At 41.3% G+C, this 19,787-nt stretch overlaps 1 protein-coding gene across 1 annotated transcript in view; it reads right to left on the reverse strand.

Annotated features, from left to right (window-relative positions):
- The window catches only part of PDE3A (phosphodiesterase 3A), a 108,169-nt gene that overhangs the window by 44,433 nt on the left and 43,949 nt on the right, over nucleotides 1-19,787 (reverse strand). Inside the window, exons 2-3 of the mRNA XM_014937481.1 lie at nucleotides 4,186-4,446; nucleotides 1,065-1,219 (exon numbers count right to left, since the gene is read on the reverse strand). Coding sequence (XP_014792967.1) covers nucleotides 1,065-1,219; nucleotides 4,186-4,446 — 416 coding nt within the window. The remainder of the gene's footprint in view (nucleotides 1-1,064; nucleotides 1,220-4,185; nucleotides 4,447-19,787) is intronic.

Consider the following 19,787-nt stretch of genomic DNA (forward strand, 5'->3'; position numbering starts at 1 on the left):
AATAAGTAAATAAATATTTCATAAATAGAAGCGGGCATTCAGTCTGCACCTCAACAAAGTACCTGTGTTTATTTACTTGCGGGACATCAGGAAAAGCCTTTTAACTAGATGAGACACTTGTGATTTAGGATGGGACAGCTGGGATTCTGAATCCCAGAGGATAAACTCTGTGGTCAGTGGGAATGAAGAGGTCCACTGATGAGCTTAAAATTAGGGAAAATACAGCAACCATCCTGCAGGAAAACTTGACACTGTCCACTTGATTTTCAGCTTTGATTTCAACTTCTACGAGTAAGTCTTCCTTTGTAATTTTACTCCTCCATTATACGTGTTTTTTTTCCCAATGGTAACATATTTACTTAGATACTAAACTTCTTGAGTTATCCAACTCAATCTTTTATATTTACTCTCTATTGCTGGTATTGCATTTACACGAGTTTGTTCAGGGAGCCCTGGGTACTCATTATAATCTGGAATTAAGTGTGCACATGGAATGCAGTGCACATGTCAGTGCTGCATGGTCTTATGATACTGCATTTTGATGGAGAGAAAAGCATAAAACTGTGTATTTTAGGAAGGTCCACTTGAAATCAGGGTTTGTGTTCTGCAAATTAGTATCTAGAGAATGGAGAAGTGCTTTATGAACTGGTTTAATGACAGGACCACATCAATAGGTGGGTCCTTAGAAGTGAAGTTCAGCAGCTGGATTACCTGTTAGAATTGTTTCTTGGCTGGGTAATACCCATGAAGGAAACCACTGCATATCAATTAAGACTTTCACTGCATATCCTGCCTTGTTTCCAATTTTATTCTGCAATTCTGCACTTTGCTAGCTTAAAGAGATTTTTTTTTTTTTCATTTTGCTCCTCAATAATAGGAATAGTTTTGGCATAATCTGACTAAAAATGGGAATGTCACTTCTTTGATAACCCAATTTAGAGAAACATGAAGAAGTAGTTCTACAAACTTTGGAGTCAGCATTTTTAAGCGAGGGACATCATCACACAGAACCAAAGAAATCTGCCCAAACAGAGACACAAAAGAGAGAGGAGGTAATTTGTAACCTGGATGAAGATGATTCATGAGGTTTGATGCTGGCACTGCGATCCCTTCTTACTGGAGCTGGCTCCAGGGTAGGTAATCCTGTGGCTGATGTTGTTGTGGTCCAAGTTGAGGACACTCGTCTCAGCAGTCCTGGGGGCAAACTCCTCCGTAAGCGCTAGAGAGAAATCAGTTGCTTAGAGTTTACAAATGCTTACAAAGACTTTAAACATGCAGAAGAAAAAACACTTCCATTTGATTAATTCTGCCTGACAAAACCTAATGAGGTACCTTAAATCTGGATTCTCCCAAGTATCATGGTGCTTAGCTTCTATTCAAATCAATACAGACAGTGCTTTAAATCTTTGGAGGGTTTGGACCATCCTCCCTATTTCAAGTTTAAAAGAAGGTGTATTCCCACAGCTCTGTAGACACAGATGGAGCTTGGAGCTCCCACTGGAGTTTGCCAATGTTGGCTGTGCTCTTTAAAATTTTTAAAATTAAAATATGATGTGGCCAAAGGCACTTAAACAAGTCATCAGGGCCACAAAGAGGATGGAGGGATTGGAGCATCTGTCATAAAAGGAAAGGCAGAGAGAGCTGGGATTGCTCAGCCTGAAGAAGAGAAGGCTCAGGGGCGGTCTTATCAATGTAGAGAACTACCTGAAGGGTGGGTGTTAAGGGGAAAAACAACCCAGGTTCTTTCCTAGTGGTGTCCAGTGACAGGACAAGAGGCAATAGGGCACAATTTGAAATACAGGAAACTCCATTTATATGCACGAAAATATTTTTTACTGTGAGGATGACTGAACACTGAAAGAGGTCACCCAGAGCAGTTGTGGAGTCTGCATTCATGAAAATACTCAAAACTCAAATGGACATCCTCCTGAGCAACCACTTCTAGGGTGAGCCTAGAGAAACCTGCTCCAGGCTCAATTTCCTTGAGCTGAGGGACTGCACTAAATGATCTCCGAACTGGACTAGATCTCCAAATGTAGTTTCAACCTCAACTATTCTGTGATTTAAACTGTCATGAATGCTCAGATTCAAGGCAAAATAAGGCTGTAAGAAAAATAAGGAATGGGAGCTTCAACTTTTTTCCTGTTATATCTACCCAATCCACAGATCACTCACTGAAATAAAACTTTCATGCACTGGGGTATGATGCCTCCTGAAAAGCTTAGAGAAAGGATCGCTATTTACAGCAGATTTTCCTTGGCCACTCTGCATTTTTCTTTTACCTGACCTTCCCTTTTCTTCACTAATAGGGCTCACCGTTTTTTTTCTGAATTTTTGAGGGTAGACAGTGAAAATAAAGGATGATGACAGAGAGTCTTTGCAGATCCAGATTTGCTGTTGCAGATGCTACCATCTTCTTTGATGTTTCTCTTGTAGTTCTGATGAAGTGCTTATAGTTAAGAAACTAAAAGAAGTATGTCTCTGTGACGGAGAGCTTTGACTTTGCCAGAGGGTTAAGAGATATGAGATGGGAGACACCTGTGGTTCTGAAGCTCAAACTTATAGATAAATATGTTAACATACTCTCTCCTTACCCAAAATGCTCAGTGTGAGATGCTTAAGGTGAAAACCCTAAATCTATATTTAGACAGTTAAATAAAGGACTGCAACCTATTAGTTTTATGAACCGTAATACATTTAGGTCAGTGAATTCTTCAGTCAAATTAGTCCTCTGTAGCATTAACTCATTTCTTCATCCTTCATTTCTCTTCCCCTCACTAGGTATTACGCAACAGCAAACTGGTTTCTGTTCACTGTGTTTGCTCATGCGATGGCAGTGTTCTTCCACGTAACTTTTCCTCTCAGATCCTAGAGTACAGCCATTATAGACACGCACACTAAAATAAACTGGAAAATGTGCTTAATAACCTGTGAACATCCATTTCATATATACAGCTGCTACCTAGGCCAATGGGGTAATAATTATCATCTAACTAAAATATATTGAAAAAAGAATCACAAGTGTTGCTATTCAAATGCTGGGAAATGCTGGAATGAATGCTGGCTGTGCCATTTGCACTGTTAAAACTTAAAAGCATTCGCCTGTGCCATGTACTCTGCCTATATTTAATTTTACAAGGGAGACTGCAGGACAAAAGCATTTTGGTTTAATTTCAAAAGTGAAATGCAAGCCTTGCAGGACAGCTAATTAGCAATGAACCTGCAATTCAAACTACTTCAAAGCTCGTGTGTTCTTTCTAGTTGTTCACTTACTACATGTGGGTGTTTAACACTAGTTATTTCCTGTTGGATTCCTTGAGCATTCATAAAGCCATCTGTCAAGGCATTAATATATATATTTACATATATTTGATTCAGTCTTCTTTTTCTTCTCAAGACTATTTCTCATGAGCTCACAATATTCATCATACCAAGCATTGTGGTGATCTTTTTTGTTTGTTTGTTTGGTATACAACATTTTAAACTTGATCCAAAGCAGCTGGAGATCATCGATAGAGACTTTTAAATTGACTTCTATAGGTTTCACACCTCTAGCTAAGGGAAGTAAAAAGAGACTAAAATTTATACAAAATTTCAAATTCCAATCTTCAAAGCGGGCAAATAGGTCCCTCGTATTACTACTTAATTCCCTGCTGCTCATTGATTAGGGTAGTGACTCCACATGCAGTGGCTCAAACCTTTTGATAGGAAGGGAATTTCTGTGTGAGAAGTAATGGGGCAGACCTATGGGTCTGGACGGTGAAAGGCTTTTGCTTGCACTGCTCCCTACCTTTTCTTTTCTTTTCTTTTAAGCTCCAGCCAAGACCTGCAAGGAAATCATCTATGTGAATTATCTGGTGAAAGGCTTTTGCTTGCTCTGCTCCCTACCTTTTCTTTTCTTTTAAGCTCCAGCCAACACCTGCAAGGAAATCATCTATGTGAATTATCCTGTGTTGAACATGATCTTCTAAAGATGCCTGAATCAAAATTAAACCCGACATGGGCTGAAGGATACAAAGGAATTGTCTTACTATGGAACCATAGTCTACTTAGATGTCCTTTTATAGTAGAGTTTGATCAGTGCATAACATGTTAATCTGAAGCAAACACGCAAAAAGGCTAGTCCAGTGCTGTCCCTTTAGAGAGAACAAAGTTTCAAGATGATAGGCTGGGTCCAGTACTCACCTTGGGAATAGCCAGTTTCTCTCCTTTCTCTGGACATTCCTCTGAGTCAGAGCAGGTGTAGTTCTCACTGAAGGACACCAAAGGGTTCATCCTTGGCTTGTGGATGGCCTGAAAGGTTAACTGCGTATTAAGCAGGTTGCTCACTGTTCTCAGTGAAGTACACACATTGGGGGGCAGCGAAGGATCTGCGAGAAGGTCCGTAATGAGCCCATGTGCTTCTCCCATGACAGCTATATCCACTGTGATACTGGTACCAGAAGACTGTAGAAGACAAAAATAATACATGTAAGACAACAAAAGTGAACAACCTGCTGAGATCTATCTAAAGCTGTGGTGAACTCTCTCCACAACTTTTGTTAAAGCAGTTATCCACAGAGTGGAAAAATAATAACATGAAATAATTCTTTAAATAAGGAGAATCATGCTGAATAGATCAATCATCAGGCGTAATGCTCACAGTCCACAAAGAGTTTGGAATTTCATCATATCTGATTTCCTAGCCTTCACCATCTGCAGCTGACTTAACCCATCTGAATGAACTGTTCAGGCTCATAGTTCAGAGACATAGTTAATGGCCAGGAGCTATTTGCACAAATAATTTTTGAGACATAGCTTAGCATGGGAGGAATTTCTCTTGAGAGATGCCTTTCTACTAACTACAGAGACATCTAGAATAGCTAATGTTCAATGTTTAGGCTTAGATGAATTGAATGATATACCGTATAGATCTCAGCATATAGTGACATTTTTAAAATATCTTCACGCTATTGAAATTTAGCATTCTGGTACAGTGGCAACCACATTCTTCTCCAAGTAATTGTGTATTGGGCAGCTATACTAAAGTTGAAATGGAGTAAAAAGTGGATTTTCCAATCTTTGTTTTATTTAGACAGAAATGATGAGAATAGTTACTCTGTAGACTTGTATGACCAATTCAGATGGTCCTTTCTTCCTCTTGGGTTTGAAATATATACCTACTTTACATATATCATTTAGGAAGAATTATTAGCTAAAGTAATGTGTAAGCAAAAATAATACCAAGGACTAGGTCATATCACTGATAAATCTTACACACCCTACCCAGTAGCACTGGGCTTCCAGTGCATGCACAAGAGGGTTTATCCATAAATGAATCTTTGGGTTTCTCCAGAACTTCCTGGCATCCAGCAGCTCCAACTACCACCTGTCCCAAAACCCAGTAGGACAATACATTGCCACTGAAAGAAACAGTTGTACTTCAAACTGGGACAACAGTCTCTCACCACAAGCAGGAAAATTGTCAAGTCTGCGAACTGACAGTTGTATGACACAAATGCAAAAGACTGAGGATGTTTAAAATCTACTAGAAGAACAGCGAGACTGGATGCATGCAGAAGTAGGACAAGAAAGGCAGGAGGCATGTGAAGTTTCAATGCAGCTGTGACATTTCAGCCTCACTAACTGCTGCACTATAAATCACCATCAATTCTGCGTGGAATCACTAATTCAAGATACGCCCAAGCCGATCATTTTTCTTTTGCTGTGTTTCTAACACATCAGCTCAATCCTGCTGCTGCTGTTTGGGACTTTTCAGCAGGTGTATGCGCAGTTTGCCAGAGAGAGCTTTCCAGGAGATTTTGGACTTATTTGTTTTCAGGTATTTCTTAGAAAAATCTTAGATATGGGGTCTTCCGAATGCGCAAGCTATGCCTGTGAAAAAAGCATATGGGTTTCTTGGAGTGGCAAGTACACAGCATAGAGAACTGGGCAGACTGCTTAGCAGGAGGGTGATCAGAGCCCCGGCCAGGAGTGACTCACCAGTGACAGCATTTATGGACCTCACAACACATCAAAAACCAGCAGAACAGAGCTTGACACTGCTGCGTTCTCACGAAAGGCTTCACAAGCAAAGCATTTCTGAGGAAAGTGATATATTAGCTGAGTATGGCTAAACCTCTGTCTTCCCAGGTGAGTAAGTGTGGACGTCAGGTCCTTGCTAATGGCTGTTTCATTCCACTGATCCACTCCTTATGTCCTGCTTCTTGCCTCCACAGAGGAAAGCCACAGGACCAGAAGATATGCCTCCTCACTCACCATCCTCTCATGCCACCAGAAAACCAGCCTCTTCTTCCCACATTTCTTTTATTTGTCATGATACCAAATGAGATAAACCAGAAACCATTTGATATACTGAAGTGCTATTTCATCCTACTGAAAAAAAAAATTAATGGCTGAAGTTAATTTAATGGCTCTTTCATTGCTTAACCTCTCAGGGGTGCATGCAGAAGATTCTGGCAGATGCTGAAGAAAATTCTTAAATTAAAAGAGAAGGCTTGGGATGGGGGGAATTAATTATCTATCTTAACCTCAGCCTTGAAAGAACAGACCAAAGGGGAGTGAGGGAGAATACATCATTCACAGTGCAGTGGAAGCCTCATATTTTCAGCAAAACTGCACAATCTACAGTTTGAAATTCTATTAAGCCTGGAGCCTGGAGCTGTTGACTGCCGATCAGAGACAGAGATTAATACTTCAATGCAGTAAACAAGTCTGACTCAGCGGGCCGAAAGCAGAGGCCCAGATTTTGTACAGCAGTGCTAACATCTTGCAAAGCAGCCAGCATTGTTCTCCATGATCAGTACCAAGTGGGGAGAGGGAAAGCCCTTCTCCTCTCAACGGTGTTATTTCTGCCACACGGACTCCCAACATGTGGGGAGGCCTTGTCACACCTTGGTGACCCCTGCCTTGACTCTGGGACCCAGCAGATTTGTCCGACTCAAACACCAGCCTTTGCTGAGTTATATTGTGAGGAGCTGCTGCTGAGGCCACATGGCCCAGGAAGAGTTTGCTGTGTAGCTCTCTGTCCCTTGATGTATGGCCCAGGAAGAGTTTGCTATGTAGCTCTCTGTCCCTTGATGGTGGTGGGTCCAGAGAACTCCTTGCCCCGGTGCCGGAGCCCTGAGGCCTTCCCTTCCTCCTGAAGCCATTGGGCTGGCAGTGTCCGCCATTTGCTGTCCCTGCTGGGAGTGCATGGCTTCTACTGAGAGAATGAGCTGAGTGTAATTCCTGTATATCTTATATCAGTATTGGGATTAATACTGGTTCGTTAGTATTACTGTCAATAATTTAGTCTATTCATATTTCAACCCTTGTGTTTCTTTGTGTTCCCCGATTCCCCTTTCCGGGTGGGGAGGGGTCATCGGGTGACAGAATAATTGTCTAAACGACAATAGATTGTTATGGGTTTTCTCAAATCATAACAACAGTATTTCAAAGACATCACTATATTGTAGTAAGCTGCTTTAAACGGCACTTGTATCTATCACACAGAATTACAGTATTGTTTGAAGTACTCATATTTCTTAGAATCCTTAGAATGAGAGTGTAGATAAAAGTAGAACAGACCAAGCTTAAATTCCTCTCGAAGAAAGAAGCAGACGAGAGTAAACATTGCTCTGATCCAGTCATTTCAGCACATGAACACCACATCCTAAATTGATATGGTTTATATGTTGTAATCTAACTGCATGGAACTTGTATACAGGAAAATAGTTTCTTTTTCAAGCAGTTTGAATATTTCATCTATCTCAGGATGAATTTACAGTACTATCAGACCAGTCTCACTAGACAAAATTACAGGGATTTAAATTACTATTTTCTAAGAACAGTTTCAAATTGAATGCATGAAAACATTTAAAAAATATTTTATTCTTTAGATTCTCTTCTACAAAACAGTGGAGAACTGTGAAGAACATTACTCAGAAAGCAAACTAAAATGTGTTTCACTAAAGGACAAGGAAACCTGGAATTTTTTTATAAAATACATATGATGATGTAAAACAATATAAAGATTTATGCAAGCCAGTAAATTGCTGAAAATTAGATTGATGTAACTGTATATATGTATACAGACACGTGTATACATATACAGACACAGTCTCTTTTTAGGGTAAAAGCAAAATCCATGCTCAGACTTTGTAAGTAGTTTTTTACTAACGTGCATAGCCTCTGCATGAACTGATCTGGATTCTTTCCAAACCACTTTACTCATCGGATACTTGGGAATAGAGGCACGAATAACATGTTTGCAATCAACACTAACAAACAACTAACTTGATAAAACAAAACAAAACAACACAACCAAAGGGCTAAACTGAGGTGAATTTAATTTCACACTGGTCAGCATTCATTTACCAATCTATGCCGATAATTGTGAACACAGCTTCCTCCCATTACTTTTGGAGGAGACTGGCTTACTGTTCACTTTGTGACTTCATTCCAACTCTGATGTAAGCTATGTCATGCAGTGACTAAAACTGAAATGCTCCAGGGCACGAGAATGAGAGAGCAAACAGGCTGGAAACAAAAGCAAAGCCAGAACAACTAAACATGCTCATTGATAACTAAGGTAAGGAGCAAAATAAACTCCTTACAATGCTGAAAAAGAGGTGGTTTTGTGCTTGCTTCCCCCCCCTCCTTTTTTAAAACTGGCATCTAGGTGGGAATTTTAGGCTGTGGTACCAGTTGGAATTCCTAACTGGGACCAAACACACTTGTTTATGTTTTGGGGCTTCTTTTTATGCACAGAAATAAAAGAAAGGGCTTTCTCCTGAAGAGCTCATATGAAAAATATGATGGCCATATCATGGCAGGATGGGTGAGAGACCAGGGACAAACATGCACAGATCACAGCACCAACTCTGCAATCATCTAAGTTTGCACGGGTGGGGGCTCACTGGGAATTGGCAAGAAAACTTTCACATACCAACTGCAGGACCAAGTCACAAGTAGCGTGTCCCACTGACAATATTTCTCAGGTCAGGAAACTTCAAGGAACACTCTTAAATGTAATATGAAAACAATATTCTTGTAAATTTTAATCATCACTTAGGTTTGAATGTTTTTTTTTGGATTATCCAACATGGCTAGAAAAAAAAAGCTTTCAAAATTTGCATAACTTGCTATAGGCTTTTACATTTCACAAATTCCCATTCATTTTCTTCTATTAAATTATAGGTTTTTTTTGGATCATCCAACATGGCTAGAAAAAAAGCTTTCAAAATTTGCATAACTTGCTATAGGCTTTTAAATTACATTTCACAAATTCCCATTCATTTTCTTCTATTAAATTATATTATGCACAAAAATCTAATAATTGCTTTTACTCACTAGGAGGGAAAAGCAGATAAAGCTGTGTTGGAAAAATTAATTTAGGAAAACAGGAATAACAAATTCCTTTATCCATACGACCTGATAGATAAATTTAGTTTATGAATGTTTGCTGGTTAAGAACCAGTTGACCCACCTGTGAAGCATATCTGACATCCTCATACCTAACAGATGCCTTACTGCAAATAAAAGTCTTCCACCCCCCCATTGGTGTTTTGCATATGATTCTCATAAAACTGAACTCAGCCAGCTTAACTAAAAAATACTGCTCTCTCTACACTCTACAAGAAAGGACGCTTAACATGACAACACAAAACCAGCCAAAACTTAAGCATAATAAAAAAAAAAAAATAGAAGAAAGGGAAAAAATAAAACAGCTATCAAACACAAACCACAATTTATTTCACACAGCCTCATGTTAGGGAAAAAATAAAATCTTCATTTGCTGTGGCTTGTACAAGGAAAAGCACTGAAGATGCTGGCCTTTCACCACTTTACGCTCAAGAACACTCTGTAAGTGAAAGAATGGGGGAGGAGAGGAGGGAAAAAAGGAAAAAAGCAGCATCCAGCATATCTTCAATCTTCACGCAATTACGAGCAACAATAAATCACAATTTGATATAGTTTCCAAGTCACATCATGAATGCTCAGGCCAAGCTGTCTGGAAACAAAATTAAAAGCAAATATAATTCTCCATTATTTTAATGTCCACAGAGCGATTTGAAGGATAAACATGAATTGGCTTCTATGGAAATAATGAATCATTTTAAAGGCGCCACAGACTTAACTACTCCACCTTTCACTGAATGACTAAGGAGAAAAGAAAAGTGTGCGTATAATTCTTTGACATTTCACTTTTCTGTATTTAAAGCTGCAGAACTGGAGTCTTACCCAGACTTCTTACTTCTGTTTTAGTCTCATTTTGTACTAACAGAAGATTTCAGGTTTTCTCTTCTCTGACGAGCAAACAGGAGACCTATGAGAATTTTTTTCCATTTTCATGAAGCACAGCATTTCCACTGCTCCCTGGAGGTGGACCAGCCGCAAGCTCTGTAAGGCATATTCTTTGGTAGGGCTGAATGTAGCACCTTCCCATCATCTCACCACATTGATCAAAGAAAAACTTTCCTAATCACCAATGTAATCGTTGAATCCGCTGATTCTTTGAAGCACCCAGAGCCACATAAATCAAAACCACACGCTGAGGCACAAAAGATGAGTCCTTAACGAGGGAAGACTCTAGATCTTGCGTGAGCCATAACAGTTATGATTTTGAGCCTGGTTATATGGAATTTGGGATGGCACCACCGCAACAAAGCAGACCTTCCTGGGAACAATTACATCGAACTCTGATCTGGAGAGCAGAAAATGTCACGACTGCTACACACAGTGTGTCTATAGCCTGAGCACTCACCAGCACGATGCCAGACGGAGGAAATTTTTGAAAATGCTTCTGCAAACAGAGGATCTAATGAAAGGGGGCTCACCAAAGAGTTATCTTCTTTGCCCCCTCAGCGCTCACTGTATTGCAATAACCCCTTTCCTCGGCGTCAGGCCTGTGGCCACTCAGTCAGCAGAAGCCAGCCGTGCCTGGGGCTATGTGCATGCTGATAAGCAGGCTGATACAGGGCTCTCTCCTGTCATTTCACACTGTGTTAAACTGCCAGTCATCTACGACCAAGCAAGGCCACTAATTTTGATCTTCCTGTGGTATCCCATCACAGGTTGTCATTAAAATTTCTAGGCAGATAGTAATCTCTGATGCTCCCTCCCATCTGCCACATTTGCTTGAAACTGTTGGACGGCAGGATCACATAAGCCTACTTGCTTTAGAAAGCCAGGATGAAAAAAAAAAAAATCACTCTTAAACGGCTGTAACATTTAATCTATTCAGAGGAATCAAAAAATCAAAAACTTTGCAAATATTGAATTTGGAGCCTTTAAGAATGAGGCACTCGTTTGAGAAAGAAATACTTTTTTCTCCTTTCTTATAAGACCTGTGGAATGTATCACAGTTCATGGCACACTTGGTCTGGGGCTGCAGTTGCCATTGCCACATCCTGCACCTCTACCTTAGGTGACACCGTTCACAAGGCTCACAGCTACAGCTGACTAAACTTCTTCCATTACAGGACCTTTTGGTTCGTGATAGCTTTCTCAGCCAAAGAGCTCAGACTAAAATGTATACTGCCAGGTATTTGTCTGGGGTGAATTATTTCAGCGTTTGAGAAAAAATTGTTGAGACATTTACAAGAGCACTGCTGGAGTGTTTTATCCACGCTAAAAATTCTTAGTAAAGTGATACCATTTAATCTGCAGCAGGCACTGAAGGTGCAGTAAGGCCTTTTGCTTTCTGTGTCCTAATGTGTTCAGATTTAGTTATAGAGCCCCCAGGAAAAACAAACCCAAAGCTAGCCTTGTGTGACCTCTGTGGGTTGTCAGAAACCAGCTAGCAAATGCCTGAGGATGCTCCCTGCCCTGAGCACGCACACCTTCACAGGCTGTCCACGTGGCCTTGTGCTCTGGGCTCAGCATCCCAAGGATCACATGTAATCCAGACTGCACCTCAGACTCCCACCTCAATTACTCTTCCCTCTTGTTGAGTGACCAGTGCCATGGTAATCCTTAGCACTGATAACACCAGGATGATTGCTCCTCTCTTCAATGCCCAGACTTGGGTGAACATCTCCCTGGATGGGCCACACAGCTGCTCAGAGAGAAGTCTGTGTCACAGATTTAGCACAGACATCTGCATCTCTACAAAAAACACATAGAAGACTCTTTTGCGTATCATACTCAACAAACAAACCTACATGTCCTGAGGAAAGCGTGGCTTCAAGCTTTTAACAGATACTCATTATGAATTTAAAAAAAAAAAAAGAGAGAGAGAGAGAAACAGAGAATACATTTTACTCCTTACAGTTTTGGTGCCATCTGTGACTTTCAAGGGAAACCATCAGCTCTTGCTTTCAAGTCACCTACCAAGTTTTCCCAGATTTGTAACACGCAACAAAAGAAAATCTCTTTGTGGTTGTTGGCAACCAAGCGACAACAGCAAAAAGATAGATGCAGAAGTCATCTCAAGGAGTGGGAGGACTACATTTGATAAGATTCAAGACCTACACACTAGGAAAGTGGATGCAAGTATTGGACATAACCCAACGCAACAGAATTCCTCACCATTTTTATCTGACAGAAAGGACCTCAAATTACCTGACTCCACTGGTACTAGCACAAAGTAGTACCTAATTTTCCACATTTCTCCTGCCACAGTAGAGCACCAGCATCTTGACTGGTGATGGAAAACCCGATAAAGCGTAGGGCAAAGGGGCACAGGGTTCTTGCCCAGAGCGTGTGCTGTGGGTTGCACCACCACCACCCCATGGCACATTAACAACGGCAAGGGGCAAGCTGGAACCAGTCCTGGGCTCCTGGGGAAACCCCAGTTCAAATGAAGACCCTTGGAGAGTTTTGGTGACCTTCTGCATAAGGCATCCCGTGAGGAGTATCCAGGGAAAGCAGCTCCTGGAAGGAGGCAAAGGCACGGGGTGAACTTCCTGGCTAAAAGCCACCAGTTGCAGCTTGGAAACCTTGTGGAAACTCTGACGCTGATGTTTGATATTCTCAGCAGAGCCTTGGGGACTCAGTCACCCAAATCTAAGGGACTTTCCGTGAGACTTGGCTGCCTAAAAACCTTAAACTATCACGACTGTCCTAGCCTGAAGAACTACTTGACGACATAGAGCAGATCACAGTCAGTCACAAACAGTCAGGGTTTGTTATTTCAAAAGTAGAGATCGCTCCAACTAAACTCAGAACTTTAAAAATTATTACTTTTCTTTAAAACGCAGCAGATGGGAAAAATTAAATTCTAAATGGGGCTCAAATCTGCTTTGAATAACACAGACTGAGGAAAACAATTCTGTACTTCAGAGACTGTCCTCAATTGTCTTACATTATTGTTCTTCAATTTGTACATCAGATGGTCACAAATTGGTAGCTTGAAGCTGATAGTTTGCTTCATGCGAAGAAAACAGTGACAACTGTCTTCAGTCTCAACTTGAGAAGCAGTAACTCCAGCTGGGACCCAGCAGGAGCAGGACACGGGGTGCAGGCACAGAGGAGGATATGCCATCTATTAATACCTGGTGATCTTACCCATTTTGAGTTTACAGCCCCGATAAAGCAACTGCATGCTTTGCACGGGAAGCTATTTTGATTCTATGGCGAACTATAAGAGAGCCAAATACACAGCATGAGTTAAAAAAAAATGAACTGTAACAGAGCAGCCAAATACACAGCATGAGTTAAAAAAAAAGATCCATTGAAAGCAATAATCACCATTCTGCCTCCTGCGTACTAACTAATCCTCCCACATTTTCAACTTGACAGTCTCAGTTACACTAGGACAAAGCCATATATTCTCCCTTTCAAAATATCTCTCGGACTCTTTTGGGATGCAACTTGAGAAGTGACATCACAATTAGCAGCAAGTTGCAGAAATACGTATGAAAATTACCACATCTAAAGATTCACATCAACCTCAGTCCTTTCACTAAGGATTGTCCAACAGTATTGAGCAGAACAGCATTAATAAATATCATTAAAAACATAATGCAAATAAGTGCAGCCTCTAAATTAAGACAAAAGATTGGAGGGGGGGGGAGGAGATAAAAAATTGCTACAGAGAGTGTCAAACATATTTTTAAACACTAAAAAGGAGATGCCATCAGGGGAATAAACTAAAAATAAAGCAAACTGTGAGGTTTCAAGAACTGTTCACTAAGTGTTGAAAACCAGAATATAAAGAAAATTAGAAACTAGGAAATAATCATCAGCAAAGCTGCAGATACAGCGTCTTTAGAGTTCAGTCTGTTCTTTTTGAGATTTCAACAGGGATTTGGAAATGACAGCAGGAGCCAGATGTATATATTGGGCCATGTTTTGCATATGCCGTGGCAACAGGAGCAGGAAGATCTCATGAAACTCTCTAGGCGACCAAGAACACTAATGATATTTAGTGGCTCATTTTTTGGAACATGCTTTCACTGAAGCCAAAAGCAGGCAGAGATATTCTGCACCTTTTAAAAAGGATAAATCCTATGCTCATGAAAGTCAAGCCTCACTGCAATCAAATTGGTCAATTTTAAATACCCTCTTCTTCTTCAGACCTTGTCGTTTGCATTATTTTAATTTTCCTGATTTAAAATGCTCACACTAATACCAGTTAATAACCACCTAGTGTTACAGATGCCTCCTCCACTTTCTCATGACTTTACACCACTAATGAACTCCTCTGTGAAAAGAATTAATCATTTTTTTTTTAAGACTCGGCTTCGGATTCTTGTATTATGACTCATTCAAGAAAAGCAACTGTAGCCTTAGGGACTTGCAGCCCCCAAATCCGTCATCGTCAGTGCTTCAGAGCTGTAATTTCTCTAAAGTACAAGCTACTTCAACATCTAAAGCCAGGACCTGCAAAAGGCAGACTAAACACGCGCTATATGTGTAAATCCCCCACCTCTCCCACATTACTTGTAGGCAGACACTTCCATGAAGATGGGAGCAGAGAGAAATAGTAATTCATGTACAGGAAAAGTAAAAGACCATCCTCTACATGTCTGCTATGATGTTAAAATGCTTTTTTTCACTTAGCACAGATATAAGCTGACAGACCGGCAAGCCCTGAGGACTGCTTCCAATCTACTTCATCCTTGACCTGCAAGGTTCAGCTTAAAGACACACCAGGTTGGTTTAGACTATAGGCTGATTTTGCCTTTGTTGTCACCAACGGGAAAAAATACTTGCCTGCTGTGATAAAAGGTACACATCTGACCACAACAACAGGTCAGTGCCTGCATAAAATGGCCATTTTCAGCCACTGCTGTTCTCAGCCTATAATCTATGAATGGGATGCTGAAGGTGCTAGGACTTTCTAAGCAACCTCAACAGTCACTAATTCCTTTCATGAAGCTGGCGACTGATCTGGCCTGTGCACAGGTGTAATCAAAGTCAAGTCCTACTTTCAACTTGTGGCTTTTAGGTTGTCAGCAGTTCCTGACTCGCATTTCAGAACAAAAGAAGAATGCATACAACATCCCAAATTATGATATGCTGGCTGCTTCGCAACTGTAATTAGAGATGGATCCAATCTGGACTCGTGCAGTGCTAAGGGACATGGTGTAGGGGAGGACTTTGTAGAGTAGGGGAGATGGTTGGACTCGATGATCCCAAGGGTCTCTTCCAACCTAGACAATTCTATGATTCTATGATCACAAATATCTTACCATATTGAAATTTGACCATCTGGCTCAGGGTCTGCACTTTTTGACAAGGGCCAAACACTCCTGTGTTTTTGGAAAGCTTGGACACAAATTCACATCTAAACTTATCAGCTTCTCATTTACAAAAAAGCAACAGGACCATAGAGACCAAAAAACCAGACACATCATGAAGCATTGGTGCTTACGCTGGCAACCCAACTAGACAATGATTTCTACTCCTACAGTTACTTACTTTTTCTGCTTGGATGTAGGTATTAAGAAAAGAAAAGAAAAAAAAATCAGCCATGGGTTACACATGTTTTTTAAGAATTTTAAATCCCCTTGTGAAGTTGAACTTCAGTGGTCCACCTGAATCTACTCCAGTAAGGAATGAGTGATGATGTACCAGTGAGTGTAGTAGAAGCCCTTACTGCTACTGAGTGGAGGAGGTAGGCTGGATCTGGAGGGACACTGAAACTCTGCCGCTAGGACTGTTACTAACTGTCGCAAGAGAAACACTGAAATCACATCTAAAAGAGAGCAGGTGAATGCAGCCCACTTAATTCATCACTTCTTTCTTAGCACACCAACCTTCTGACACAGCATCAGTACTGAAACTCTGTACGGTGGGCAAGTCACCTCCAGCACTGACAGTTACTACTCTTCAGACAAGTAATAAGGTACCTATGTCTGGATTAATGCACATTGCAGGTGTATAAATAACTGAACATTCATTTCTTCAACAACAAAATGTTCGATTACTGACTGGGGAAGCTCTGCCAAGAGGGTCAACCACCGCATGGAGGGCTCTGTGCTGCCCCATCACGTACAGCCCTGGCACCAGCTCCTGAGGGGTGAAGCCCACCAGCGTCCAAAGAGAGAGGTCCAGTGCACAACCCAGCCACCACCAGGTGGTTCTCAGCATCAGCACAGGGTTCAAGCTGTTCTTGAAGGCAAGAAAAGCACAGAGAAGTATGTAGACATATAGAAATGTATAGAATCCTAGAATGGTTAGAGTTGGAAGGGACCTTAGAGATCATTGAGTTCTAAACCCTCTGCCATGGACAGGGACACTTCCCACCAGACCAGGTTGCTCCAAGCCCCATCCAGCCTGGCCTTGAACCCCTCCAGGGATGGGGCAGCCACAGCTTCTCTGGGCAACCTGTTCCAGTGCCTCACCACCCTCACAGCAAAGAATTTCTTCCTAATAACTAATCTAAATCTCCCCTCTTCCAATTTCAAACCGTTCCCCCCTGTCCTGTCACTGCACTCCCTGACAAAGAGTCCCTCCCCAGCTCTCCTGTAGCCCCTTCAGATATTGGAAGGCTGCTATGAGGTCTCCCTGGAGCCTTCTCTTCTCCAGGTTGAACCACCCCAGCTCCCTCAGCCTGTGTGGAAGCATAGAGGAGTATGGGAATGTATGGAGAATGCCGAAAGGCAGGACCAGAATCTGGAGAAGATGAGAAAGACACACTGACAAACTGATATCAAGGAGGACGACGACACAACGAGGGCCAGTTTTAAACCAGCTGGAAACGGCGCATTAAAACCATACAGAAGTCCACATTTCCTGGCCAAGCAGGTTAAAAGCCTGCTCTGAATTTTTAAAAGGAGGTATAGAAAAGCAGTATCAACATGCAAATCTCTCTTTTAACACTGGAAATCAACCACTTGAAAAGATGCATCACCACAAAGACTTGGTACTTTAACTCAGGAGGAATCCTATTAATCAGTGGACTTATTATTGAGCTATGATGACACTTCACTTCTCATGGCATGACTCGAGCTCTGGCACAGAGAGCAGCGGCGTCCTCACAAACAAGAAGCAGCGGTTCAAATTAGGCAAACTGGTGGATTCTCACTCTATTGACAACTTTAGACAAACATCAAAAATATTCTGTACCCTGACAGAAAAATGACGGGGTTTGGAATTTCTGGCAACTGAAAGGGCTTGTTTTGGCTTTGCTTCAGCAATTTTAAAGCATTTTTTATTAAAAGATAGGAACAAGAAGTCATGTCAACTTTGCAAAACTTAAATCTTTACTTGGAAAATGCCGCAACAAAGTTACTCAGTTCTTTTTCCAAAAGGTTATGGCTTCTTGTCCTGCAGAACAGCCTGGTGCCCACATCTGCAGTTTTTGCTGCATCAGACTTCTGCAGAGGCTTAGCGTGTCTCCTGCAATCAGAGGCTCGTTGTTGACTGAAATTGGACTGATCCATAATGGATTAGACCCTGAAGGTGAGTTCAATATTCAGGTTTGCTAACACTGGCGACCTAATGCAACGCAAGGTGAAGTTCAAAGTCTCCTCCCATAGCCGGCTTCACTTTGAGAGGTTCAATTCAGAACAACCAAGATAAAAAGACCACTTTAACGACAACGAAACGCTTGACTTCATACCCCTGACCTTGTTGAAGAGTCACGCACATCCCTCATTGCAGTGTTTTATGTAAACATATTTGTTAACAAATTGAAACAGACCACAAGGAATATTGTTTGCCATACGGTGCTCTGACAAATCAGCTGATGGAGCATATGGATTCAGTCTTCCTACTTCTGTGCTGCCTCCCCGGCTGCTTCAATCTGAGTGCTACAAGCGGCCCCAGATACCCCATTTATCCTATTAAAGTAAAACAAAAATAAAAATCTGCTGACCAGTTCTCTCTATGCCTCTCTTTAGCTCCTAATGCACTTCGTGAGATCTTTAGCAATAATGTTAGGAAGCAAGGTGCTCTAGAAGGAAGAATCACTTCAATCAAACTGTTCGTTCTTTTAATTACTGCAATTCCTAGGAAATTCTAACACAGAACTGAAAGTATGTATCAGTAAAGCCCACTTTGTGCAACACGTGGCATTTTGCCAGTAATGCAAAAACTGCCCTTAATTTGAGTACAAATTTATTCGTATCCATTTCATCTTTTATTGCAAGCTACAATTGCTGTAAAGCTGAAACATTCTATAGGACACTACAGTCAAGTGAAATGCCACACCAAATTAAAAATGCACAACACTTTATCCACTTGCCCTTTTTTATCTCCACCGACAGACCCGAGAGATGGGTTTGATTTCCTGTCAATAAAATCAAGGTGGCACAACAAGGCAGCATGATGACGTTTCACTTTGCTCTGCTTTTTAGAAAAGATGCCTTCAGTTAGGACGGGATTTATCTGGCATGATACAAATATGCCTTTAAGCCGCAACTAACTGTATAATCATGGAATCATACACTATCAGGTTGGAAGGGACCATAATGATCCAATTCTATACAGAGCTACAGTAATACACCTCACACTTAAACATGTTAATAGCTCCGTTTAAATGGGGGGAGGGGAATTAATGGGAAAGAAAGGAATTAACATTTAGTTGACTTTTTTTTTTTAAACAGAGAAGAAAATGCAAATCAAAAGCTGTCTCTGAAGACTAGCTAATCCTTTGTGTATAAAGAGACCCATATGAGCTCGTGCCAGCTAAGAACAAACAGACGAGTTACAAATAGGACTTCATATTTAACACTGAAGCCTGATTTGTGTGGATTTGGGTGTACCTAGTAACTAGACAAAGAAGATAAAATCATGTTCTGACTCTATATACAATTTAGGGGGTTTTTACTCTGCTTTAAGGGCTTGTTTTTGTGATCAGCCTAAATGAGAACCGGTTAAGACGTTTCACCAAGTGCGCAGACCAAATTATTTTAAATAAAACCTGTCCGTTGGCAGCCTTCTAACCTCATGCAGTAACTATTTTTGATTGGAAAACCACGTTCCTTCAGCTCTGCATAAACAATTCATGAATCCCCCCCTTTAAAGTAGCACAGCCTTTTCTCCCGGCACCAAGCTGACAGCCGTGCGAGACCCCACGCGGCCCCGCAGCAGCCACCTGAACTCTGCTTCCAGCATCGGTCATGATCGAGGTGCCAGCCCTTCATTACTGACAAGAACATAACGAGAGAGGAGATCAGAGCCCAGGTCTTCTGCTGGAATGCAGCCACCACCTCACTGATAAGTAAGCAATGCAGACCAGGAGCTCCCAGAGGGATGGAGCAAGGAAGCCCAAAATGTCACAGAATCACAGAATCTTCTAGGTTGGAAGGGACCTTAAAGATCATCTTGTCCAACCGTCAACCTAACTGACAAAAATAGACACCCACACAACAAACAAGGAGCATCATCACTAAACCATACCTCCCAGCACT

Source organism: Calidris pugnax, unplaced genomic scaffold (assembly GCF_001431845.1).
Source record: "Calidris pugnax isolate Ruff unplaced genomic scaffold, ASM143184v1 scaffold1, whole genome shotgun sequence".
NCBI lineage: Eukaryota > Metazoa > Chordata > Aves > Charadriiformes > Scolopacidae > Calidris > Calidris pugnax.